Genomic DNA, 26,582 nt, shown 5'->3' with positions numbered 1-26,582 from the left:
GCTCTTGATACGGTCGGACGTGAAAATAAAGTTTTACAAGTTGGCTAAATATCTTGATACAAGAAAAAAAAGAAAATTAAACTGATAATATAAGAAATTGAAAAGAAATATTTAAGGTGTAAGTGTTTTTATTAATTAAAATAAACAAATTTCAATCATATTAATACAAATCTCAAACAAACGTTATGCGAATGTGAAAAAATCAATAAGAAAATTTGATACCACGCCACACCCTTAATTAAAACGAAAATTCTCTTAAATTTGTTTATTTTGGTTAATTAATGTTAAAGAAAACTTAAAAAGTTGTAAATATATTAAAAAATATTGATGAAATTATACATATTTTCATGAAAAATTCTGTATTTATGGAAAAAAAAATCAAAAGAAAAATATATCCAGAAGAAAGTTTTTTTTTAAAGATAAGTGTGTGTGTGAGTGAGAAAAACGACGTCATCCGTTCGTGGAGCGTATTGATTTGAATACAGAAGAAGGTGTTGTGCTCATTTCAATTTATATTATTTATCTCTTTCTTTCCTTCCACTTGTGACTTCTTCTTAATTAGAGTTTTATTTGAACTTCTATTTTTTCCATCTGTTGTTTTGGTTGTATTTTTTCTATCTCAGACTTTTACATGGTATATTGTTGAAGTTGTTGTATCTGGGTTTCCTGTGTAATGTCAATAGAATGAAAAGTATTTTGTAGATACATATTTGTTTTTTTTTTGTTTTGTCTAAATTAAATTTATTTGTTGTTGTGTACAGTTTGTTTACTAACTCAACTATTCTATTTTTAAATTAAATATTCAAGATACAAGTGAGTGATGTATTTTTTAAATAAGTTTAACAAGAAAACGATCGACCGGTGTAGTCTCATCCAACCCACTCACGAAGAGTGCATTTTTATATTCACCATCAAAACAGATGGGGTGTATGTATATTGATTTCCTCATTCCGTTTGTAACAGCTATGTCCGTCTGGCAGTTGAAAACACGATAGGGCGATGTTGACTTAAAGTAACACTTTATTGTGATTATAAAACCGTAAAAATCTTCCTAATCCCCATACAAGGTCCCCTCAGAAAACGACATGAACATTAATAGTATATTTTTTATAATAATTAATATCGTGATGAAAATGGACAAACTAGTTTTATATGAACCCTAAATCTTTCTAGCAACTTTTGTGAGAATCGGTCCATAATTGACCCTAATTGTCACATACATAAACAAGATTTGACACAGCCGATTATAACACTTTTACTTGTTTATTATGTACTTTCTTTCGAAGGAAAATTGATTTTTGTATTTGTTTCAACCTAATTTTTCCAACATCATACACTAGTTTTCCTATGATTCAATTCTTTAGCTGTGTTCGTGTTTTGCAATCATTTTTCTTCCCCCTTTAAAATTTTGTATGCGAGTATTTTTTTTTATTTAACATTTGTTTTGAAATCATCTTCTGCTGGCTGACACACTCATTGCTGGTTGTTATTAGTGGATGTGTGAGTGTTTGTATATTTTGATTTTTTTTATTTACTTTTTTGTACAATATTCTCCATGTTTGAAGAATTACGTCATTTTGCTATTTTGATAAGTAATTTTTATTGTTGGGTTTTCATTAAAACCACACTGGAATTGGGGTAGTGGAGAGAAAGAGTGTAATTCATCATTGAAAGTATTACTTAATAAAATTGAGTTGTTATTGTAAATACATACATATATAAAATATCAGTTGAACTATTATTATTTAATTGTATAAATTAATTCCAGACATAACTCTTAATTTATATATTTCATTCAAGTTCTCTTTAGTGTTAAGTGAGTGTGCACTCATTTTTTAAAGTTATTTTTATTAAGACTTTATTAATTTTGTTTATGTTAGTTTTCCATAGACTTTTATTTATTACTAGGATCGTCCGGTGGCCAAAATTCCACCACATTTAAAACGCTTTTTACCACTTTTATGGAAAGAATTTTGAAATTTTTTTTTATATTGTGCATACCTATCTACAGAAAAAACCTTTTAAAACATATATGTTTATTCAATAATTGTGGACAATAACATACTTAAAAGTGTACCACAAAAAAAAGTGTGGCCTATTTATATATAAGATTAATTTGTAAAATAATTACTTTTCAATGTACATACATATTCATAAAATGTATACAATTGAACTTGAATCTAGAAGAATATTTTTATTCAATAGGTATTTAAAATATATTACAATCTTTTGATCTAGTATAATAAAGACATGCATACATATGTATATGTACATACATATATAATTAACCAAATCAGTTATGATATTAATTTACATATATCTTTGACATATATTTTTTACATTATGGTCTATTATTAAAATAATAATGTACAAAATATCCTTGCTTAAAAGATATTGTTAAAATTTAATATATTTTTTGTGTTTGATATGTTTTGATTATTCTTTCTGCTAAATATTTATCATCTCGAGATGCCCTCATGGTCCCACTCTGAATTTTTTATGTGTTTGTAACCATACAATGGTTTATAATTGAGGAAAATCTTTAGAAAATGAAAGATATCATTGATTAAATATCCTGTCTTCAAAAGAAATTGATTGTTATGAAAATATATTGAATGTAGGGCACATAAGCATTACTATAAAAGCAATATTGTAAAAATTATATAAGAAGGTTTGAGCGAGTTTACATCATTCTTACATACAATTTTAACTTTGAACCTCGATAAAAAATTAAAAATTTTTGAACAGCTTAAAATTTGGTATGTCCATAAAGAACTTGGCTATCAAGTTTTATCAAATTTGGAAAGGCTTAGTTACTATGCCTCGCCGAACATGTGAAGGTTTTTGGATAATTTTCGTAATAATATTAAGTTTGGGACATATACAGTGGTGGTCAAAACATATGCAACCAGCAACAGAATTTTACAAAAGTGGTTTAAACTAGTTTAAGATGTAAACAAAAATATTCATTTGCTTACAATATTTTTTAATTAATGCTTTAAAAATAAGAATATGAAATTTAATTCAGAATTTTTTGCATTGAAAAGAAAAAAAATTTAAAAAACTACGTATGGGTTGATATTTCATTGGTCAAAACATATGCAACTAATAGCTTTTAAAACATTTCTGTCTATAAAACTTAATATTTCATGGCAAATCCAATATTTTCAATGACGGCCTTATATCGGCAAGGCAGTGAAGCTATCAAATTGGTAATAAAATTTGCAGGAATAGCGTTCCAAGCATCTACCAATCCTTGAAACATAATATCTGAATTAGTGCAATTTTCGGGGTCGATTCTTTGATTAACGATTTCCCAAATGTTCTCAATGGGATTTAGATCTGGTAATTGTGGTGGCCATTCCATTACCGAAACTCTTTCTTGTGCTAACCACGATTTAACAACATGTGAACAGTGCTTGGGGTCGTTATCGTGCTGAATAACTCATCAAAGAGGCTTATTATCCTCAGAATTTGGAAGCATTACTCTTTCCAAGATGTCTCTATAGATAAATCCATCCATTATTTAATTAATTTAGAGCGATGGGCCAACTCCAGCAGCAGAAAAACTACCCCCAAACGATTACGTTGCATCCTGCATGCTTCACCGACGTTTTCCCTACGCGCAAAAACCGCTTATATCAAAACGTAATCAAAAGAAACGTTTGAAGTTTGATATGGAGTATTTAAATTGGCCAGAAAACAAATGGACGACTGTCCTATTTAGCGACGAATCCGAATTTAATATCATCGGAAGTGATTTCATGTGTTACGTAAGACGACCACTTAACACGCGGCTTCAAGCACGATACTGTAAAAAGACACTGAAACATGGAGGTATGGGGGCAGTTTTTCTGCTGCTGGAGTTGTCCCATCGCTCTAAATTAATGAAATAATGGATGGATTTATCTATAGAGACATCTTGGAAAGAGTAATGCTTCCAAATTCTGAGGATAATAAGCCTCTTTGATGAGTTATTCAGCACGATAACGACCCCAAGCATTGTTCACATGTTGTTAAATCGTGGTTAGCACAAGAAAGAGTTTCGGTAATGGAATGGCCACCACAATTACCAGATCTAAATCCCATTGAGAACATTTGGGAAATCGTTAATCAAAGAATCGACCCCGAAAATTGCACTAATTCAGATATTATGTTTCAAGGATTGGTAGATGCTTGGAACGCTATTCCTGCAAATTTTATTACCAATTTGATAGCTTCACTGCCTTGCCGATATAAGGCCGTCATTGAAAATATAGGATTTGCCATGAAATATTAAGATTTATAGACAGAAATGTTTTAAAAGCTATTAGTTGCATATGTTTTGACCAATGAAATATCAACCCATACGTAGTTTTTTAAATTTTTTTTCTTTTCAATGCAAAAAATTCTGAATTAAATTTCATATTCTTATTTTTAAAGCATTAATTAAAAAATATTATAAGCAAATGAATATTTTTGTTTACATCTTAAACTAGTTTAAACCACTTTTGTAAAATTCTGTTGCTGGTTGCATATGTTTTGACCACCACTGTACCTAGAAACAAATAGCAATATGTAGTTTTATTACATATTCATTTATTTATTATATTCACTTGTACTCGAAATATCATCTGTTATAACATCTGTTATAAAATTGTAATGTTTTTACATATCTACAAAGTTCTTAATAAATTAGAAAATATTGATTTTTTTAACCAATTGTATCCATACAATAAATTTTTTAATATGCATCAGTAAAACAAATCCTTCCTACTAAAATTTCTTCATTTTCTAAAGTATGTAGTTAAATGTATGTTGTGCAAAAAGTATTTGATGTATTTGTAAAAAAAGTGATGTCATAATGTGCCTAAACAACAAAAAAAAAATAAAATAAACATCTACAAGACGAGTAGCCACTATTTGCCAAACCAACCATTCTCTTTTATCATCTTCCGTTTCAGATACCAAGTCTAACGGTAGTTGAAAAGGAGTAATGCATGTTGGATGAAACCAAACCAAACCAACCCAAACTTGCCTAGAACAATGACTAAACCCGCAGAAGAGAAACTTAAAAGTATAATTAAATACAAACTAGATTCGAAAAATCTTGAATTCCGTCAATGGTTTCTAAAACAATTTGAAGTCGATGCTACAAATCTCTGTACTATAGAAGAGTTTGCTGTATATTTTCTAAACTCGCTCAGGCAATATACAGAGGTTCATTTGAAGACAAGTGGCACCGAAACTCCAAAATGTCAAACGCCAGTGAGAGCAATAAAAGCGAATATTTGCAAAGAAGAATCGGCCACACCCAGGCGATTGTTATTGGATCTTTCGCAACCAGATACTTCTACGCCTAATGAAAATCTGAGTTTAAAAACTGATCACTTGAAGCATAATTCTTACAGCGAATTTGAATCACACTCAACACCTAGACTTAGCACATCAGTTGATCGTTTGGGTTATTCACAAAACAATTCGACTTCAACACCAGTTAGACGCAATGTATCAAAGAACACGCGAAGACTGACGACTACTCCAGGTTCGGCTAATAAGAGTGCTACTTCCAGTTTATGCTTGGGAGACTTTCTGGTCATGAATACGTCCACGAGCAGTCGTTCTCAGAAAAAGAAAACCACTCCCACAGCAAATCAACAAACGGCTCAAAAAGCGACAACAGAAAAGCCCAAAAAACGTTTGCAACCCATTAGTTTAGGTAAAAAGGCGGAACCTAGCAACAATTCATCCATTTTTGCTGGAGAAAGTTCATTTAGTAATGAAAATAATATACTTAAGATAACCAATAGTGAGTTGGTGGATAAAGATCAATGTGCCATATTGGCAGCACGTAAATCATTGGTATTAAATGCCAGTGAAATAACTAAAGAATTAAAAAATGTTTCTATACCCTTAATGCCAACTAATGCCGATACAATGGCCACTAGTAACACGACCAAAGAAACGTTAACTGAGGAAATGACTCTAGACCTAAAGAAAATGGGAAAGAATTTGTCGATTAAAAGACTGGCAGAAATTTATGCCTTAATTATTGATTTAAATTTGTGCACGAATATTTTAAATGAATTAACATTTCTTTTGAATCTTTTGAATGCCACTAATGCGAATAACCCCATAACCGAAGTCTGTACAAACATGGAGCAGTTGCAGTTACATGACATCAATACGAACGAAGAGGATGAGGGGCTGGCTTGTTTAGAGCATTTACCAAATGCAGTTTATTTTGCTTTGTTGTGCTTGGCCCACGAAAAACGTGCTCTGGGTTCTTTGGATGCCAAATCATTGGGCGTTGTCTTGATCAGCGAACGTTTCTCTTATCTAGACGATGATGTCAAATCGTACTTATTGGAAGTCTATCAACGTAAACAGCAGTTAGTCGCAGAGAAACCATTTTGTGACACATCTTTGTGTTTTGATGTCAAACCCTGCAACAATGTGTACTTTCAACAAGAACAAGATTCCAGAGAAAATTTCACTTCGCACCAGGAATTTGCCAACTTTCGAGCGCAAAGAGACTTATTTTATAAATGTTTAAAACATTGGGAATCTCATCATCTTAATCCCATGTGGAAATTTTCCTCAGAAGTCACACCCAAGATCAAGGAGATATTTCAGTTTTCTGAAAATTGTATTAATATGGCGCATTTGGCAAAACTATTTGTGTCCCAATTGTTACTATCCGCCTCGAATGCATCTTCGCCCGAGGAAATTGGCTTGGATGTGGATTTGCAAAAGTTTTCTAAACTAACACAACGTTTAATAGCTCCCAGCCAGTTTAGTGTGGACTATCAGTTTCCACGCACCGAAGCCTTCTTTCGAGATTTCATTCTAGAAGCCCGCTCTCTCGCCTTTGTCGAACAGCTAAAGATTGAACTGTACACAGAGTTAACAACACAAAATGACTCTTCATTAGATCAAATCGACATAAGTAAAGCTGACAATGATGCAGACGAACAAAACGTGTCTTTAATTGACTGCACAGCCAGCGATAATGTTGTTGTAAGACCAGATATTTTAAACTCTATGCTAATATTGGCCAAATTTCTTGGATACACCATATCCCTGCCTTACAACCTAAGCAGCTGCAATACAATGCCGGCACAAGTTGAAAAGAATCAAGTGAGACTACGCTCTTTAATGCAACCCACTTTTGATCTGTGCGTAATTCTCGAACAAGCCATTGAACAGGGCAAACTGTTGATAGCCATTCCCTGGTTGGTTCAATATTTCGGCATGTTGGATAACGTCACATTACAATTGGAAAACTATATGAAAACTTTAAAACTAATGTACGCTTTGTATACCTATTTGGGTCTGGAGAATCCCAAACCATTTAACTCCACCTCCTTGTTTATTATAAAACTCTGCTTAGGCTGGTTGTTCGAGTCGAAACAATTTATAGCTGAACAATATTATAACTATAGAGCCACACTTAAATGCCTCAACTCACAAGAGTCTACAAATGAGTTGGAGTTCATAAAATGTAAATTGAGATACAACATCGAGTCCGAAAACCTAACCCTCAACTCATATCTGGAATCCCTCTTACCTATTGCTTGCCCCTTCTTGGCTGAATTTAGAGTTTCCATAATGCCGGCGAAATATGCTCAAACTAAAAATGCTTCGAGAACCGGACGTTATCGCCACATAACCACCAGAATTGCTGAACTACCCAGAACAGCGGATGTCAAAGAAGATGGAAATACTTTGAACACTGACCAAAATAAATCCACCCAAGTGCAAACATCGTTGATACAGGCATTTTTGCATTCTCAAAATGCATCCACGCGACAAATCATAAAGTTTTGCACCGAAAGATGTTACAAAAGCGTGGTGAAAGATGGACAAATTAAGATACTGCTGCCGTCCAAAACAAACGCAGACAATTTGGTCAACGAATTAATTTCGTGTAATTATCACTTTGTCTACAATAGCATAAAAACTATTTACAATGACGCCTATGTCCAAGTCGAAAAGGAATGGAATGAGTCCATTCCCAAAATGTTGAATAAACGCATTAACAACGCCTTGGAAAGCCTTCTACCAGAGGAAACTGCATCCGTTTTAAAGAGAACTTATTTTATGATTATTGAGAGAGAAGCCAAACATAAAATATCTCAATGGTTCTGTGCTAACATTGTCAGAGAGAATTTCTTTTGTGGCAATCTTCAAGAAATGGCCAATAAAATTTGTAGTGCTAATAAAAACAAAGTACAATTGGGATCCACACAATTGACCATAATCAAAGACACACCAAGTGTATCTGATTTAATTGATGAATTGCAATACTGGTTACATTGCACCTCAATTAGGGTGGAACGATTCAATGATTCCAAACCACTAGTTAAACTATTAACAAATCTAATAAAGGCATTTGAAAATGAATTACCTTCATTTTTGTATCATTTACTGGGTGCAGGCATTATACAACTACTCCAGCACATTATAGCCAAACATTTTACACAACTCTCCGATCAACTGATAGAAGCAGCGTGTCAGGTGTGGTTGCATCCAAATATGCAAAAGGCTTTAGACAGTTTCTCCTCTTCTGACATTTGTATTTACGATGCCTTAGTCACTGTAGCATTTATAGAATCTCTGGGCACCAAAACCAACTGTTTTAATCAACTGGGCCACTTGGTTGTGATCATGATAAGAAAACATGTCATTACCGTTAATTATGCCAATAATCTTTTTGTCTCAATTTTCAAACACGAATGGCAACCATTTGTTCTTTCCGAAATTTCCAACATGTTAAAGACTATTGCGAAAGAGACCTCTGGTGTGTCGAAAAACACAAATGAAAACGATCGTGAGGATGAAGACGACAATGAAAAATCGAATTTATTTATGGAGATGTTAGCCGATTTGTCGAGAGACGTTGATTTCTTTTAAAGTTACTATTGTTTTTAAACATTTATTTGCCCAATTCACAATTGGTGTCGTAGCGTTGTATCGTTGTATGTCGTAATTTTTTTATTAATATTTTGTTTTTGTTTCGAAAAATTTGTTTGAAAAATATTTACGACATACAATGCTACAACACTACGACATCAATTGTGAATTGGGCAATTGTTAAAACTTATGTTTGTTTCTTTTTAATTTAAATAAAAATTTAAAGTGTTTACGAATTTTAAATGGTAAATCATTTGTTTTGTCTTTTAATTGAGTAAAGGGATTTCTAGAATAAGTAGCTCAAATAAAACTTGATTATAGGGATTTCTCGTATGTCTCTTTCAGTTAAGATTAGGAAAATTCAAAAAGTCGTGGACTTATTGACCCATTTTCGTACATACAAATATTTTAAAATTTTGTGGGTAAATTAAAAAAGTTTAGAATATGTGAAAAAACATCGAAACAATTTAAATCAGAAAAAATATTAGCTTACTTAAAACAAATGACAGTTTTACTTTGACAAATTGTTTCTTACTTTAACGAAATTCTTATTCTAAAGTACACATTTACTAACTAACGCAACATGACTCAGGAAACACGCATGACGTCAGATCATAATATAAACCATAATAAACATATCGTTTACATACAAAAAAAATATAAAACTTGTATAAATTTTTCATATCCAATAGAAACCAACAAGAAAATATTATGTATTCGTGAAGTTTTTCATTGAATTTATAACTACGATTACATTTTCGTAATATTCGTTATCAATTTTGAACATAGTTGCGAATTGATAAGACTTCTTTCTAGCTGATATTTTACAGTTATCAAGTGTTTGTATTTTAACAGGGTTTTTGGTTTTTTAATCAAAAGTATATGAGTGAGTGTGTCATGTTTTATTTAGATTACCCCTTTTATACCTTCTTTCTTCCCTTAACAATGACAACATAAAAATTAAAAAAATACAAATTTGTTCATTCTTTATTTTAACGCCAAATGAGTTGGGTATAGTCAGTCTTTAATTAGGGTGCGGTAATATACTAAACAAAATTTCATTTTAGGCTAGAATAAACAATTTAAAAACTCTCTCTCACTCGCACACACACACACACACTAATTCTCTACAGTTCATTTGAACATGCACTCAATTGTTTTAGTCTCTTGTGGTCTTGTAGTGGAAATTATGTAATCACTGGCTTAAAAAATTGTCATATATCACACATTCTTTGCCAGCTACATCAACACTAATGTTGTCGTCGGTCACACTATTACTTCACTCGCACTAATTGGATTTCATTGCCGTTCTGATTTAATGTTTTAATAAAATATTTTGTTTGTTTGTTTTGTAGGTTTAAAGCGAAAACGAAAAATAAGTGAAACAAGTAACAGTATTATAAACGAGAGCAATTTCTGGTAAGTAAAAAAAAAAAACAAAATGTATAAAAACTTTAAGAATTTTCTAGTCTATTATTTCCTTTTCCATTTTTGTTACAGACAAATCGATTTACAATTAATATACAAATAACGAACGACCATGGAGAATTTTACTCCTAAAGAGGTTAAAATCCTCGAAACTGTTGAAGATATTCAGGAAAGACGTGAACAGGTCTTGTCCCGTTACAATGAATTCAAAATTGAAACTCGTCAAAAGCGTGAGAAACTCGAAGACTCACGTCGTTTTCAGTACTTTAAGCGTGATGCCGATGAATTGGAATCATGGATTAATGAGAAACTACAGGCAGCTAGCGAAGAATCGTATCGCGATCCCACAAATCTCCAGGCTAAAATTCAAAAGCATCAAGCCTTCGAGGCTGAGGTGTCAGCCCACAGCAATGCTATTGTTTCCTTGGACAATACCGGACAAGAAATGATCAATCAAAATCATTTTGCTTCGGAGACCATACGCCGTCGTCTCGATGAGTTGCATCGTTTGTGGGAATTGCTGTTGAGCCGCTTGGCTGAGAAGGGTCAAAAATTGCAACAGGCTTTGGTCCTTGTCCAATTCTTGCGTCAATGCGAAGAAGTAATGTTTTGGATTAAAGACAAAGAGGCTTTTGTTACAGCCGATGAGTTCGGCCAAGATTTGGAGCATGTTGAAGTATTGCAACGTAAATTTGATGAATTCCAAAAGGATATGGCTTCTCAAGAATACCGTGTTACTGAAGTCAATCAGTTGGCCGACAAGTTGATACAGGATGCCCATCCTGATCGCGATACCATTACAAAACGCAAGGATGATTTGAATGAGGCTTGGCAACGTTTGAAACAACTTGCCATTGTGCGCCAAGAGAAGCTCTTTGGTGCTCATGAAATTCAGCGTTTCAATCGTGATGCTGACGAAACTGTTGCCTGGATTGCCGAAAAAGATGTTGTTCTTTCTTCGGATGACTATGGCCGTGATTTAGCCAGCGTACAGGCCTTGCAACGTAAACACGAAGGTGTTGAACGTGATTTGGCAGCTTTGGAAGACAAGGTTTCCACCTTGGGAGCAGAGGCTCAACGTTTGTGCTCTATTCATGCCGATCATAGCGATCAAATTCGCGACAAACAAGCTGAAATTGCCAACTACTGGCAAAGTTTAAAGGCTAAAGCTGGAGAACGTAAACAAAAATTGGACGAATCCTATTACTTGCACCGCTTCTTGGCTGATTTCCGTGATTTGGTGTCCTGGATTAACGGCATGAAGGCCATCATCTCGGCCGATGAATTAGCTAAGGATGTGGCTGGAGCCGAGGCTCTGTTGGAGCGTCACCAAGAACACAAGGGAGAAATCGATGCTCGCGAAGATAGTTTCAAATTGACCACTGAATCTGGCCAGAAACTTTTGGAACGTGAACATTATGCTGCCGCTGAAATTCAAGAAAAATTGGCTGCTTTGGAAAACGACAAGAGTTCTTTACTGTCATTGTGGGAAGATAGACGCATCTTGTACGAGCAATGCATGGACTTGCAATTGTTCTATCGTGATACCGAACAGGCTGACACCTGGATGGCCAAGCAAGAGGCTTTCTTGGCCAATGAAGATTTAGGTGATTCATTGGACTCCGTTGAAGCTCTAATCAAGAAACACGAAGATTTTGAAAAGAGTTTGGCTGCCCAAGAGGAAAAGATTAAAGCTCTCGATATTTTCGCCACCAAACTCATTGATGGCCAACATTATGCTGCTGATGATGTAGCCCAACGTCGTCAAATGCTTTTGGCTCGTCGTGCTGCTTTGTTGGAAAAATCCAATAGACGTCGTCAGTTGTTGGAAGACTCAAATCGTTATCAACAATTTGAACGAGATTGTGATGAAACCAAGGGCTGGGTCAGTGAAAAGTTGAAGTTTGCCACCGATGACAGTTATTTGGATCCCACCAACTTGAATGGAAAAATGCAAAAGCATCAAAACTTTGAACACGAACTCAATGCCAACAAATCCCGTATTGAAGACATCACCACTGTCGGCACTGAGCTCATCGAAAAAGACCACTACGCTGCTGACCAAATCAACACACGCATGCAAGAGATTGTTGTTCTATGGGAGACTTTAGTTCAAGCTTCCGACAAGAAGGGCTGCAAGTTACACGAAGCTTGTCAACAACAACAATTCAATCGCACCATTGAAGACATTGAATTGTGGTTGAGCGAAATTGAAGGTCAACTTTTATCAGAAGACCATGGCAAAGACTTGACCTCCGTGCAGAATTTACAGAAGAAACATGCTCTTTTGGAAGCTGACGTTATGGCTCATCAGGATCGCATTGAAAGCATTAAGGTAGCTGCCAACAAATTCATTGAATCTGGTCATTTCGATGCCGATAACATTCGTCAAAAGGAGGCTAATTTATCTTCGCGTTATGCCGCTTTAGCCGCTCCTATGACTGAGCGCAAACAACATTTAATGGACTCTTTGCAAGTTCAGCAACTGTTCCGCGACTTGGAGGATGAGGCTGCCTGGATACGTGAAAAAGAACCAATTGCCGCTTCCACCAACCGCGGTAGAGACTTGATTGGTGTACAGAATCTTATTAAGAAACATCAAGCTGTCTTGGCTGAAATTAACAACCATGAAGCTCGTCTTTTGAATGTTATTAGCTCCGGTGAAAACATGTTAAAGGATCAACCATTTGCCAGTGAAGACATTCGCCAACGTTTGGATGCTTTGCAAGATCAATGGAATAACTTGAGAGACAAATCCAACCAACGTAAACAAGACTTGGAAGATTCTCTACAGGCCCATCAATACTTCGCCGATGCTAATGAGGCAGAATCTTGGATGCGTGAAAAGGAACCTATTGCAACTGGCAATGATTACGGAAAAGATGAGGATTCCTCTGAAGCTCTTTTGAAGAAGCACGAAGCCTTGGTTTCCGATTTGGAAGCTTTCGGTAACACCATCCAAGGTTTGCAAGAACAGGCCAAGAACTGCCGTCAACAAGAGACTCCCGTTGTGGATATTACAGGCAAGGAATGCGTTGTAGCTTTATACGACTACACCGAGAAGAGTCCCCGTGAGGTGTCCATGAAGAAGGGAGATGTTTTGACCCTTTTGAATTCGAACAACAAAGATTGGTGGAAGGTAGAGGTTAACGATCGTCAAGGATTCGTCCCAGCTGCCTATATTAAGAAAATCGAGGCCGGTCTCAGCGCTAGTCAACAGAACTTGGTGGACAACCACTCTATTTCTAAGCGTCAGGCTCAAATCAATTCCCAATACGACAATTTGATAACATTGGCCCATGAACGTCAAAATAAATTGAATGAAACTGTCAAGGCTTACGTCTTGGTCCGCGAAGCCGCCGATCTTGCTAACTGGATTAAGGATAAGGAGAACCATGCCCAAATTGCCGATGTTGTTGGAGAAGATTTGGAAGAGGTTGAGGTATTGCAAAAGAAATTCGACGATTTCAACGATGACTTGAAAGCCAACGAAGTACGTTTGGCCAACATGAATGAGATTGCCATACAATTGACTTCTTTGGGTCAAACTGAGGCAGCCATGAAGATTCAAACTCAAATGCAAGACTTGAATGAAAAATGGAATAACTTGCAAACTTTGACGGCCGAGAAGGCCAGTCAATTGGGTTCAGCCCACGAAGTGCAACGTTTCCACCGTGACATCGATGAGACCAAAGATTGGATTGCCGAAAAAGAGAATGCTCTCAACAATGATGATTTGGGCAAAGATTTGCGCAGCGTTCAAACCTTGCAGCGCAAACACGAGGGTGTCGAACGTGATTTGGCTGCCTTACGCGATAAGATTCGCCAATTGGACGAGACTGCTAATCGCTTGATGCAATCTCACCCTGATACTGCCGAGCAGACTTATGCTAAACAAAAGGAAATCAATGAAATGTGGGATCTAATTATTACCAAGTCCACAGCCCGTAAAGAAAAACTTTTAGACTCTTATGACTTGCAACGTTTCCTCAGCGATTATCGCGACCTATTGGCTTGGATCAATTCCATGATGAGTTTGGTTACCTCCGATGAATTGGCCAATGATGTTACCGGAGCCGAGGCTCTAATCGAAAGACATCAGGTATGTTACGGTTTTCAATTTGCCACTTAACCTAAAGCTTTTGTAAAAAGCAGCTTAAAGATGAAATGAAAACACCTTTCAGATGTCTTTGTTTAGGCTAAACATTTAAGTGAATATTAAGCTTACATTTTTACAATTTTACAATCATTGATTTAAACAAATTGTATTTCTGTTTTGTTTGTCGCTTTTGAAACAACGTGGGTGACGTGTGCGATATGATTTACCAATTTCCGGAAAATCTGGAATTTGTTTTCAACAACAATACCAACCACAACACAAACACACACACGCTCAAATTCGTATTTGTTTAAATTATCATTCATTCATTCAATCATGCATTCATTGAATTCTCAATCTCTGTATTTGTGCCATTTGGAGTTGATACTCATGCATATAAATTTACATATCTTTATTTTAATGTTTTTTTTACAAAATTCATGCGTCTGTGTGTGTTTTATAGGCTCATCGTTCTGAAATCGAATATATGTATGGAAATAGTAGCGCCAAAAGCTTCTTCCATCCAACACCAAAAGAGGTAGTTTTCACCATCCATCATCAAAGTTCTAATTTTACTTTTTTCTAATTTTTGTTGTACAAAATTTCAATGTGTTTTTTTTTTCTTTATCAATGAAAAACAGTAAATTCCTAAAATGTTTGTTACGCACTACTACTACCATTTGCAAAAATAATTTAATTTCCTAATCAAATGGCTATTTTGTATTATAGTTTAATTGTGTTGATTTTTTTATTTTCCTAATACAATTGTTAAACTAATGCAAGCATTTCATATATGCCTACATTCAATCATACAACATTCATTACATTCTCTCTCAAAATGTGTACCTACTACACTTTTCATTTGTATTTATGTGTATATCATGTCATATCATAATCATAGCAAATCGAATCAAATCAAATCGTACAACAAACACACCAAACAACCAATCCACCTATATAAATACATACTTACTTGCATATCTACCCAAACATTGTTTCTAAATGAGTTGTCAGTCATTTTAGTTTGGTTCTTAGAAATACCAGATCTAATTGAATTTTTTAAAATATGTTTATAAAAAGAATTGCTGAATAATTCCTATGAATATTTTCCTATGTTACCTTTCCAATAATGACTTTCGTGTGATACAAAACTTTAAACGTTGTCTTACCCCTAACATATGTTTATTCTATCTCAAATTCTTCCTTATAGTAAAAACTAACCCAATTGTATATACCTACTTATTATGTCCATAAAATAAGGTGCTACCTTTAAATTGTTCCTTTTTGAAAAGCTAATTTTAATTTAAAAATTAACCCATTTTGTACCAGCTTTAAAAAACAAAACTTAATCAAAGATAGCTTCTTAGGCTTTCCTTTCCTGGTTTAACGTTAAGTAAATGCCAGTTTTTTATCATATCAATTAAGTATTAATTGAATTCTAAGTATGAATATATAAACTAAATCTGAACTTCACAGGAAAAAGTTCAAAAAAGTCCTCAACCCAATCTTGTCACATTTTGCATAAGTGGAGAAGTTTTTAAAATACATACCTATTTTATTACCATAAATACAAAATTTAAAGGTAAATACTACTAGATCTGCGATTACAACTTTGTTCAAATTGCTAGAATCGTTTGAGATTTTATGTCATTATACATATCACTACGGAGTCAAATGCAATTATACCCTTCACCTTGGTTTTAAAATAAATTTATTGGTATGAGATCAGACTGTAAAATACACTTCCACTCGGAGATCCATGAGATCTCCGGATACCATGGGATAAATGCAGTAACTTGTTTTTTAGTTGAAGCCACTCAATCTCTGATTTAAATTGAAATAAACTTTATTTATTGCTTAACAGTTTTATTACATAGTATGTGGAAAAGTATGTAGGGTTCCCTTATACTCTCTAAAATATATAATCAGTAAATTCAATTTCTAACTGGGGTGAAGGATATAAAACCGAATTTAAATCAACAACATACATTTTTTTTTTTCATTTTATATAAACATTGAAGGTATGAAATGGGTTAAATCGCACAATACATTTCATTGAAATGGTACATTTCACTGGGACACAAAGGATTACCAAAAATCGTTTATTATTAATCCGGTGTATACATTTATTTTCATTGCCAATCATAATAGAAATAATTCGTATACATAGCTTTAAATTGCAGTTTAATGGTTTTTAAATCAATGTAACAAGGGAGCTTCTAAAGAATTGTAAACTATAAAATTTTATTTAAAAATATTACATTTAATCATTGTGAAATAAGTCTTTCTAAATTTGAAACATTCTTTGAAACTCCTTGGTACATGTGTTTTTACATTTTAACTGGGCGCCTTTAAATCAAATTTTATCTAACACACAACCACAAGTGGTTTATTAAAAATAAAAATGAAATAAATTAATGTGATTTACATATTTTTATTATCTGAATATTGTTTATAACCAACGCTATGTTTGTATCCATTTATTATATGTTGTCTAACATTTGGGTTGTAACATTAAAAAGAAAGAAACAGTTAAACATTTATTCCAATTATTTGTACATGAAAATAACATACGAATTCTAAATCTCCCCCTCCCTCAATTCCGTCGTCGTTACACGCATTTAGGAACATCGTACTGAAATTGATGCTCGTGCTGGTACTTTTGGTGCCTTTGAACAATTTGGCAACGAATTGTTGCAAGCTAATCATTATGCGTCGCCCGAGATCAAGGAGAAAATTGAAGATTTGGCCAAGACGCGCGAAGAATTGGAGAAGGCCTGGACCGAACGTCGTTTGCAGTTGGAGCAAAATCTCGATTTGCAATTGTACATGCGTGATTGTGAATTGGCCGAAGCTTGGATGTCAGCTCGTGAAGCCTTCCTTAATGCCGATGATGTCGATGATAAGGGTGACAATGTAGAAGCTTTGATTAAGAAACATGAAGATTTCGATAAGGCCATTAATGGTCATGAAGAAAAGATTGCCGCTTTGCAAGTTCTCGCTGATACGTTGATCAATCAAAATCATTATGCAGCTGATTTGATTGATGATAAGCGTAAACAAGTCTTGGAACGCTGGCGTCATTTGAAGGAGGGTCTTATTGAGAAACGTTCTCGTTTGGGTGATGAACAGACCCTGCAACAATTCTCACGCGATGCTGATGAGATTGAGAATTGGATTGCTGAGAAATTGCAATTGGCCACCGAGGAAAGCTACAAGGACCCAGCCAACATCCAATCCAAACATCAGAAACATCAGGCATTCGAAGCTGAATTGGCTGCCAATGCCGATCGTATTCAAAGTGTTTTGGCCATGGGTGAAAATCTGATTGACAAGAAGCAATGTTCTGGCTCCGAAGACGCCGTCCAGAAGCGTCTTACCCAAATCGCCGATCAATGGGAATACCTCACCCACAAGACGACCGAGAAGTCGTTGAAGCTGAAGGAGGCCAACAAGCAGCGCACCTACATTGCTGCCGTCAAAGATTTGGACTTTTGGTTGGGCGAAGTTGAGTCTCTACTCACCACCGAAGACTCTGGCAAAGATTTGGCTTCGGTGCAAAATCTCATGAAGAAACATCAATTGGTTGAAGCTGACATTGTTGCCCATGAAGATCGCATTAAGGACATGAATAAACAGGCCGATTCGTTGGTTGAAAGTGGCCAATTCGATAGTGCTGGCATCCAAGAGAAACGCCAAAGCATCAATGAACGCTACGAACGCATTTGCAATTTGGCTGCTCATCGTCAAGCTAGACTCAACGAAGCCTTGTCTCTGCATCAATTCTTCCGCGACATCGCCGATGAGGAGAGCTGGATTAAGGAGAAGAAATTGTTGGTCGGTTCCGACGACTATGGCCGTGATTTGACCGGTGTACAAAACCTCAAGAAGAAACATAAGCGTCTCGAGGCGGAATTGGCTTCCCACGAACCCGCCATCCAAGCTGTACAAGAGGCCGGCGAAAAACTTATGGATGTCTCCAACTTGGGAGTGCCAGAAATTGAACAACGTCTCAAGGCTCTTAACCAAGCTTGGGCTGAATTAAAGAACTTGGCTGCTACTCGTGGTCAGAAATTGGATGAATCCCTAACCTACCAACAGTTCTTGGCACAAGTCGAAGAGGAAGAAGCCTGGATTACCGAAAAGCAACAATTGTTGTCGGTCGATGATTATGGTGATTCTATGGCTGCCGTTCAAGGTCTCTTGAAGAAACACGATGCTTTTGAAACCGATTTTGCTGCCCACAAAGATCGCTGTGCCTTGATCTGTGAACAAGGTACCGATTTGGTTGAGGCCAAGAATCATCACGGCGACTCCATTAGTCAGAGATGCCAACAATTACGCAATAAACTGGACAATTTGAATGCTTTGGCCGCCAGACGCAAGGGATCTTTGTTGGACAACTCCGCCTACTTGCAGTTCATGTGGAAGGCTGATGTTGTTGAATCCTGGATAGCTGATAAGGAGAACTACGTACGCTCCGACGAATATGGACGTGATCTTTCAACGGTTCAAACTTTATTGACCAAACAAGAGACATTTGATGCTGGTAAGTTTATTTTGAGTAACAAGGATTTCAAGAGATTTCTTATGTTTTTCTTTTCTTTGTGTGTGTGTGTCTCATTTAGGTCTTAATGCTTTCGAACAAGAGGGCATCCACAATATCACCAGTCTGAAGGATCAACTTATCAATGCAAACCATGCCCAATCGCCAGCCATACTTAAGCGTCATGAAGATGTCATTGCACGCTGGCAGAAATTGCGTGACGCCTCCGAGACACGCAAACAACGTCTCTTGGCTATGCAGGAACAATTCCGCCAAATCGAAGAACTCTACTTGACATTCGCCAAGAAGGCTTCAGCCTTTAATTCTTGGTTCGAAAATGCCGAAGAAGATCTTACCGATCCTGTTCGTTGCAATTCGATCGAAGAAATTCGTGCTCTTCGCGATGCCCACGCCCAATTCCAAGCTTCGTTGTCATCGGCTGAAGCTGACTTCAAGGCCTTGTCTGCTCTAGACCAGAAAATTAAGAGCTTCAATGTTGGACCCAATCCCTACACCTGGTTCACCATGGAAGCTCTTGAAGAGACTTGGCGTAATTTGCAAAAGATCATAGAGGAACGAGATGGCGAATTGGCCAAAGAAGCCAAACGTCAAGAGGAGAATGATAAATTGCGCAAAGAATTTGCTAAGCATGCAAATCTATTCCACCAGTGGCTAACCGAAACTAGGTAAGTTTTAATAAGACATTGCAATTTCAAACGAACACACACATGGATAAATGAATCTTTACACTTGTTGGTATTAAATATTATTGGGCAACTTTATTATTATTACTACATATTATTTATTTTTTAAAATTTATTTGCACTTGGCACTTTATATTAAATTTGTTTTACACACCTTTTAATTTTTCTAGGTTTTATATGCTGGGTTATAATGGTCAAGGGTAATAATTTATTTACTTTTCTTTAACTCTTCGTACTGAATCAATTTTAAACCAAGCGAAAATCTCGTTTTAAACTATGTGTTGTCTGTCTATTTTTCTTTAACTCAAGTTAACCAAAAACAAATTTTGCAAAATTGCCCAACTAACTACTGTGTGTTGTATTATACGAAAATCTTTTTGTATATAAATATTTTCGAAAATTCTTTTCGGATTTCTACAACTGTAAAGATAACTAAATGCCGCCGATTGCTTTTTGTAAAAATATAAATAATTTATAACACAAATATACTTACAGACATGTAAATCTTGAAAGGGTACTGCAAGGAGTTTGATATCTAAAAAAAACTCGACGACACCCTTTCTGCCTAACCCAATTACATATATACAAACTACGTGCGATGTATTATATAAACAAAGCTTTAAATATATACATATTTTATATTATATTATGCATGAATAATTCAAACACAATTTATAACCAAAACAAAATATCGATGGTAGCATAATTAACAATTTGTTTTCAATATAAAGTAATGATGTCAAACGATATGTTTGTTGTATCTTTATTTTATAGTGAAAATATTTTTTAGTTAAGAATGTTAACGTGTGACTATCGATATATTTTAAAATCTTTGCAAAGTAGCGAATTTGTTTAGTCTAGCGGGTGCAATATTTATACAGTGCCTCACATTGGTTTAAGAATTTTGGTATATTGTGAATGAATATTTATAAATTAATTTGTAATATTATTTACACAATATTAAATATTGACTGCCAAGTTCTGCAACGTTGAAAGAGTATTGAATCGGAAAAATTTGTATGAAACACATTCGAATGGTTTTCATATACATTTTTCGGCTCTGACGGTTTTTGTCAAGATTTCTCAATATTAACAAATTCGCAAACTTATGAGAGACATTGTATATACTATATTTAAAATATTCTAACTTTTGCTTCCAAAAATTTATTTAAATTTTTAGTTTCTTACCGAAGATTTAGTTTAGTGTTAATATAAAGTTAGATTAATTATTTTGCTTATTTAAATTATAATTTTTGAAATAATGTTGTATTGTAATTCGTGTACTTGATAAAAAATTACGATCAATTGATACAAAATCAGTTTAGAATAGGAAATCTTATCATAAACTGTCTTAAAAATATAAAAGTAGAAATTTCCATTTGTATTATAGAAATTTTAAAAGTTCTGCTTAATTTTATATGTAAAAGCTTTTTTATGTAAAGGAAACTAGTTAGGTGAAAAAACTTTATTTTAATTTTATAATTTATTGAGCTTTAGGTCAACTTTTTTGTTGACCTAAAGCTCAATAAATTATAAAATTTAAAAATAAATAAAAAGGTCGAATAAAATAGAATTACAATTTTTTATTTTAAGTTTGAATGTGAAAATTTATATTTATATAGGATCTTTTTTTGTAAAAATCTTTTCTATTTGAAAAAGTTTTTTAAACGTTTTTAAAAAATGCCAAATTTCACAGCGATTTTTAAATCGAGCTGACATATGGGTCCTTCCTATCATTATTAAATATGTAAGGCATAAACACTAAAGAGAAAATATCAAAAATATTTTTTCAGTTAAATTTTCTTATAACAACTAAGATTACCTAAAAATACATTATGTTATAAAAAATTAGAAGTTCTGTTAATTTAATGTTAGATTGAACATTTTTATTACCGCTCGAGTTGGACCTTTCTTTGAAAATGCTTATATCAGATATAAAACCGATTTAAATATAGATTATAGTTAAAGTTAAGATTTATATATATATTTAACCAGCACAATTAACCATTCACTAAATTAAAATTTTAAATAATGCTTTTTTATAAAGATAAAATTACTGTTATTTGATATCAGGTTTTAATAACACCTATTTTTTTATTGTGCATAGAACATCTATGATGGAAGGTTCCGGTTCTTTGGAACAACAACTGGAAGCACTTCGCGTCAAAGCCACAGAAGTACGTGCACGTCGTGTTGATCTTAAGAAAATTGAAGAACTTGGCGCTTTATTGGAGGAACATTTGATATTGGACAATCGTTATACGGAACATTCAACAGTCGGTTTGGCACAGCAATGGGATCAATTGGATCAATTGTCAATGAGAATGCAACACAATTTGGAACAACAGATACAGGCTCGCAATCATTCGGGCGTATCCGAAGATTCCCTCAAAGAATTCTCCATGATGTTCAAACATTTCGACAAGGATAAGAGTGGTAAACTCAATCATCAAGAATTCAAATCCTGCTTACGTGCTCTCGGCTACGATCTGCCCATGGTGGAAGAAGGCCAGCCCGACCCTGAATTTGAAGCCATTTTGGATGTGGTAGACCCCAACCGCGATGGCTACGTTTCCCTGCAAGAATACATTGCCTTCATGATTTCCAAAGAAACCGAGAATGTGCAATCCTACGAAGAAATCGAAAATGCTTTCCGCGCCATTACTGCCTCCGATCGTCCCTATGTTACCAAGGAAGAATTATATTGCGTAAGTATTCACTCGGCATTCAGCTCTTTAAAATCGAAAACACAGCATTTCATTTCTCTTTTCCTCTTTGCAGAATCTTACCAAGGACATGGCCGACTATTGTGTGCAGCGAATGAAGCCTTATTCGGAACCCCGCTCTGGACAACCCATTAAAGATGCTCTAGATTATATTGAGTTTACACGAACTCTTTTCCAAAATTAAATTATGCTTTTATATATTTCATATTTATCTTATAATTTCAATCTTAAAAAAACCCACAACAAACCAGAAAATATATATGCTTATATTTAATTTATGCTCTTAAAAAAAAAACGCAAACACTTTTCAATTAATACAATGAAAACAAAAAGAAATATTTATGAAAAACTACACACGCTCACAGCCGATACTACAGACATTATACAATGCAATATCCCTAGATATAGATTTTCAGAAGTTTAATGTTGTCTTAATTATTTTCTACTTTTTAAGCACCCCTCATAATGCATTTAATCACAACAACAAGAAAAAAGCCAAATATTTCGATTATACCCTTTCGAGTAGCCTTGATGTTTTAATGCATGTTAGCTCTAAACAAGCAAAAAAAAAAACTAAAATTGAAAACTTACTTCTTTAAAACGTGTTTTTTCAAACTTTTATAACTGATTATAATCCAATAGCAATTTGCCCTTTTATAGTTATTCGACAATATATCAATCTTAAAGATGTATATGTATTGATTCAAATAAATAATATTAAATTTAACTACACTGGTGTTTTCTATTTGATGAAACTTCGTTTCATGGGAATAGGTAGTAATTTCTAATAAATTATAAAGATTAGCCCCCGTATTCATAAAAAAATTTTAAATTTAAACAATGTTTTAAGCAAAATTTCCATACAAAATTTGATTTTAAAACGTTGTTTAAATTTAAAATTCGTTTAGAAGTTTTGAAAAAAGTCGAAAAAAAATGTATTCGCTACTGATTAAATTACATATTTTAATACTCGTCGAAAAAGTAGATTTTTTAATTTTATAAAAATAATTTTGGTAAAATAAATATTTTTGTGAAAAAATATTTATTTTATATTCCGTGAAAAAAATGTTGGTGGACAAATAAATATTTGTTGAAATAAAAATTTGGTGAAAAATAGGTAAAAAATCGATGTAGGTAGATGTTGTTTTCTTGCTATACTCAGCATATTTCCTCGATTTTTAATTGCAAATGAACCGGGACTATATATGTATTGGGATCGATCTGAAAATAAATTTTTGTTGAAAAAAAATTGGTGAAAAATAGGTAAAAAAATAGACGTCATTTTTTGCTTATATCTCAGCCGATTTCTACGATTTTAAATTGCAACCCAACCAGGACTATAACCGATATATTGATCTGGAAATTCAAATATTTAAAATTGATTTGATATGAAGTGTTTTATACAAATAAATATGAAATCTTTTAAAATACCTTCCGCAATACATAAAACAATTACTGTTTCAGCAATGAAAACAACTGTCAATTCATCGAACTTTGGTTCTATGCAATCATTTAAATGAAGAGCCGTACATTTAAATACTCGCATAAACACATGATCTCCAATGACACGCTAACGCAAAAATCTTGCACGTTTCACTTAAATCGAAACACTTGGTTATTATTTGAACCCCTGCTTAAACTACTTCCTTGTCATGTAATTTTTACGACGTCGTTTTTCTTTTTTCTCTTTTGAAGTTGCTTCTACTTCTCCCCTCTAATCCACAAACTCAAAAAATCATGACTTTAATCACGAAAAAAGTCATTGTGTGAATCCCGTGAAAGTTGTCTGAGCTGAAGCACAATAATACTAATAAATGGAGACTATATAAATCATTTTTTTCTCTTGACAACCATTTTGAATTTTATAATGACAAAAACTTAACAATTTTTTTTTTTTTAAATAAATAAAAAAATAGTTTTAGGGTCCTTCTCTAGGAACACAATCTTCGAAATCAACAGTCTCTCCCGTTCTGTATATCGAGTGCTTTCAAAGACGAATACATAATTGACAAATTGATGTTTTACAAGTCTTACGATTTTGTACATTAATTTTAAAAACAAAAATTACGTACATATACTTATAAAAATTATATATCTGTGTTAAAATGTTCCAGCTCATAAAAGACACTGAACTATTTGAAAATATTAAAATCAATTTCATTTTAGATGGATAATTTTGCCATTTTTTAAAAAAAACTCCCTTATTAGATAGTATTTTGAATGGCATTCCAATTATAATTTAACGGTTTTTTACCAATAGACTTGGCATCACTTTTTATGTTTGTTTATATATTGAATCAGCAATTTGGCAACACTTTTCCAATTTGACACTTCTGCTTTTTGACATTTGCATTGTTTCTTGCGTGGCCGATTGACGATTGGGATGCAAATTTATTATTTTGTTAGCATTTAAATAAAAATTGAATTGAAAAACTAAATACGAAAAGTCTTAAAGACCATGGAACAAACGCAGAAAAGAGAAAGAAATGGAGAACCCATTAAATTGGGTGAACTAAACATGTTGCCAATATTGGTGGCTATGATTGTGGGCTTTATAGCTGTGGGTAAGCTGGTCAAATGAAACAAATTCGAAAGATATTTAGTTTTTAATATATATGTGCTTCCCTTTAGCTTTATTTGTTATTTTACGTAAAAGATCTTCAGCGCGGCGTGACTTTGTATTGGCTGGCATAAATGAAGCAGGCAAAAGTTCAATATTTATGCGTGTTTTGCATGATAAGTTTCCAGAAACTTTCACTTCCATTAAGGAAAATGTATCTGACTATAAAGTAGGCAACATATCCGCTCGTCTTGTGGACATTCCTGGCCACTACCGAGTGAGAGAGAAATGTTTCGAACAATATAAGAAAACAGCCAAGGGTATTATATTTGTTTTGGACTCGGTTACCATTCAAAAGGATATACGTGATGTGGCAGAGTAAGTTGTTTAAAAGGAATTTTATTATGCATGATATTAATATAAAACTTTACAATTCTAGTGCTCTTTACACTATTCTAACCGATTCGGCCACTTTGCCATGCAAATTTGTTGTAATGTGCAATAAGCAAGACTTAACTACCGCCAAAAGCGTACAAGTTATTAAGACATCTTTGGAAAAAGAAATGTAAGTTCTTGCTTGGTTTAAATTACAATTTTTAATAATACTAAATTTGTCACTTCTACACAGGAATATAATACGTGATACCCGCAGTCGTAAACTGCAATCAGTAGGTGATGATGATGCTAATAAACCAGTATATTTGGGCAAACCCGGCAAAGATTTTGAATGGTCACATTTACAGCAAAACATTCAGTTTTATGAAGCTTCTGCTAAAGATGGCGACCTCAACAATCTCACCGACTGGATGGAAAAGTTACTGTAGGTTTAGCCACACCATTTAGCACACAAATGGCAGTTTGTTCATTTACTTAATCATAAGCAAGAAGCAGAATTTTTCCTATTTAACAACCAGCGCTCCCTTAAAGTAAATCATTGAAAACTAGGGAAGTTAATATTTTTGTCTTTGTAATTTTATTATTTTTTATATATTGTTTAATTTAATGCTCTGATTTAGTATTTAATGTTAAAATGTTCAATTATTCCTTATAAAACATTAATTTTTTTAGTTAAAAAATAAATTTTAAGGTTTTTTTATAAAAACAAATAATTTTAACTACATCCATGTCTATAATAAATAAGCCTATATTTTGCAAGGGAGTGTATTCTCGAATTATCAATTAAAATATGCCAACAACCTAATTTCCAGGTGATTTCAAATCACTAACCGTTTTTTAAATCACGTGTGATTCTGTTCTGTAGTAGTAATTCAGAAATTTTACTAGTATTTTTCAGTGAGTTTAAATAAATATTCAAAAAACAACAACAAACTTGTTGCCATTTTTTACAAGGTTGGCCAATTGTTGAGAATTAAGGATAATATTACAGTTTCCAAATAAGCCAATTTAATTTAGCCTTACCATTTCGAATGGGCTACCGAACGTTGATTTTTTAAATTTAGACAAAAAACTATTAAATTCAATTGTTCGTAAAATTAATTAAATTTGTTCTCTGTCAAGCAGATTTGATGTTGGCCAGGAAAAATTACAACAAATTTATTATTTTCCAACTGAAAAAATTGTCTTTAAACTTTTTTAATTCTTATTGTAATTTGTTTAGTAATAT

The 26,582-nt window shown here is 33.8% G+C and overlaps 3 protein-coding genes across 6 annotated transcripts; all 3 read left to right on the top strand.

Annotated features, from left to right (window-relative positions):
* Nucleotides 1–8,916, top strand: dlt (codanin-1 like protein dlt). The gene is made up of 2 exons (XM_065505476.1): nucleotides 1–118; nucleotides 4,944–8,916. Exon 2 carries the CDS (start codon nucleotides 4,987–4,989, stop codon nucleotides 8,893–8,895), a length of 3,909 nt encoding a protein of 1,302 aa, XP_065361548.1. The 5' UTR covers nucleotides 1–118; nucleotides 4,944–4,986; the 3' UTR covers nucleotides 8,896–8,916.
* alpha-Spec (alpha spectrin) lies at nucleotides 9–23,125 on the top strand. Of its 4 annotated transcripts, XM_065505472.1 has the most exons (9): nucleotides 9–118; nucleotides 10,251–10,314; nucleotides 10,396–14,425; nucleotides 14,886–14,960; nucleotides 17,048–18,971; nucleotides 19,051–19,654; nucleotides 19,843–19,872; nucleotides 21,780–22,380; nucleotides 22,454–23,125. In XM_065505472.1, the coding sequence occupies exons 3-9, from the start codon at nucleotides 10,436–10,438 to the stop codon at nucleotides 22,580–22,582; spliced, it is 7,353 nt and encodes a 2,450-aa protein (XP_065361544.1). In that variant the 5' UTR covers nucleotides 9–118; nucleotides 10,251–10,314; nucleotides 10,396–10,435; the 3' UTR covers nucleotides 22,583–23,125. The 4 variants fall into 4 exon arrangements, with proteins under 4 accessions (XP_065361544.1, XP_065361546.1, XP_065361545.1 ...); XM_065505474.1 differs by lacking the exon at nucleotides 14,886–14,960; XM_065505473.1 differs by lacking the exon at nucleotides 19,843–19,872 and having other exon boundaries at nucleotides 11–118.
* A 1,678-nt stretch (nucleotides 23,126–24,803) lies between these two features.
* On the top strand, nucleotides 24,804–26,159 carry SrpRbeta (signal recognition particle receptor beta). The gene is made up of 4 exons (XM_065503519.1): nucleotides 24,804–24,962; nucleotides 25,030–25,336; nucleotides 25,398–25,523; nucleotides 25,587–26,159. The coding sequence occupies exons 1-4, from the start codon at nucleotides 24,857–24,859 to the stop codon at nucleotides 25,780–25,782; spliced, it is 735 nt and encodes a 244-aa protein (XP_065359591.1). The 5' UTR covers nucleotides 24,804–24,856; the 3' UTR covers nucleotides 25,783–26,159.
* The last annotated feature ends 423 nt before the right edge of the window (nucleotides 26,160–26,582 follow it).

This window comes from Calliphora vicina, chromosome 3 (genome assembly GCF_958450345.1).
Source record: "Calliphora vicina chromosome 3, idCalVici1.1, whole genome shotgun sequence".
Classification (NCBI taxonomy): Eukaryota; Metazoa; Arthropoda; class Insecta; order Diptera; family Calliphoridae; genus Calliphora; species Calliphora vicina.
The sequence above is the reverse complement of the archived record's forward strand: the minus strand, read 5'-3'. Positions and strand labels throughout refer to the sequence as shown.

Coding starts and splice junctions, on each gene's coding strand:
- dlt (XM_065505476.1), top strand. CDS start 4,987: ATGAAACCAAACCAAACCAACCCAAACTTGCCTAGAACAATGACTAAA.
- alpha-Spec (XM_065505472.1), top strand. CDS start 10,436: ATGGAGAATTTTACTCCTAAAGAGGTTAAAATCCTCGAAACTGTTGAA. Junction 14,961..17,047: donor TCCATCCAACACCAAAAGAG/GTAGTTTTCACC, acceptor ACACGCATTTAG/GAACATCGTACTGAAATTGA. Junction 19,655..19,842: donor CAGTGGCTAACCGAAACTAG/GTAAGTTTTAAT, acceptor TAATTTTTCTAG/GTTTTATATGCTGGGTTATA.
- SrpRbeta (XM_065503519.1), top strand. CDS start 24,857: ATGGAACAAACGCAGAAAAGAGAAAGAAATGGAGAACCCATTAAATTG. Junction 24,963..25,029: donor TGTGGGCTTTATAGCTGTGG/GTAAGCTGGTCA, acceptor GCTTCCCTTTAG/CTTTATTTGTTATTTTACGT. Junction 25,524..25,586: donor ACATCTTTGGAAAAAGAAAT/GTAAGTTCTTGC, acceptor ACTTCTACACAG/GAATATAATACGTGATACCC.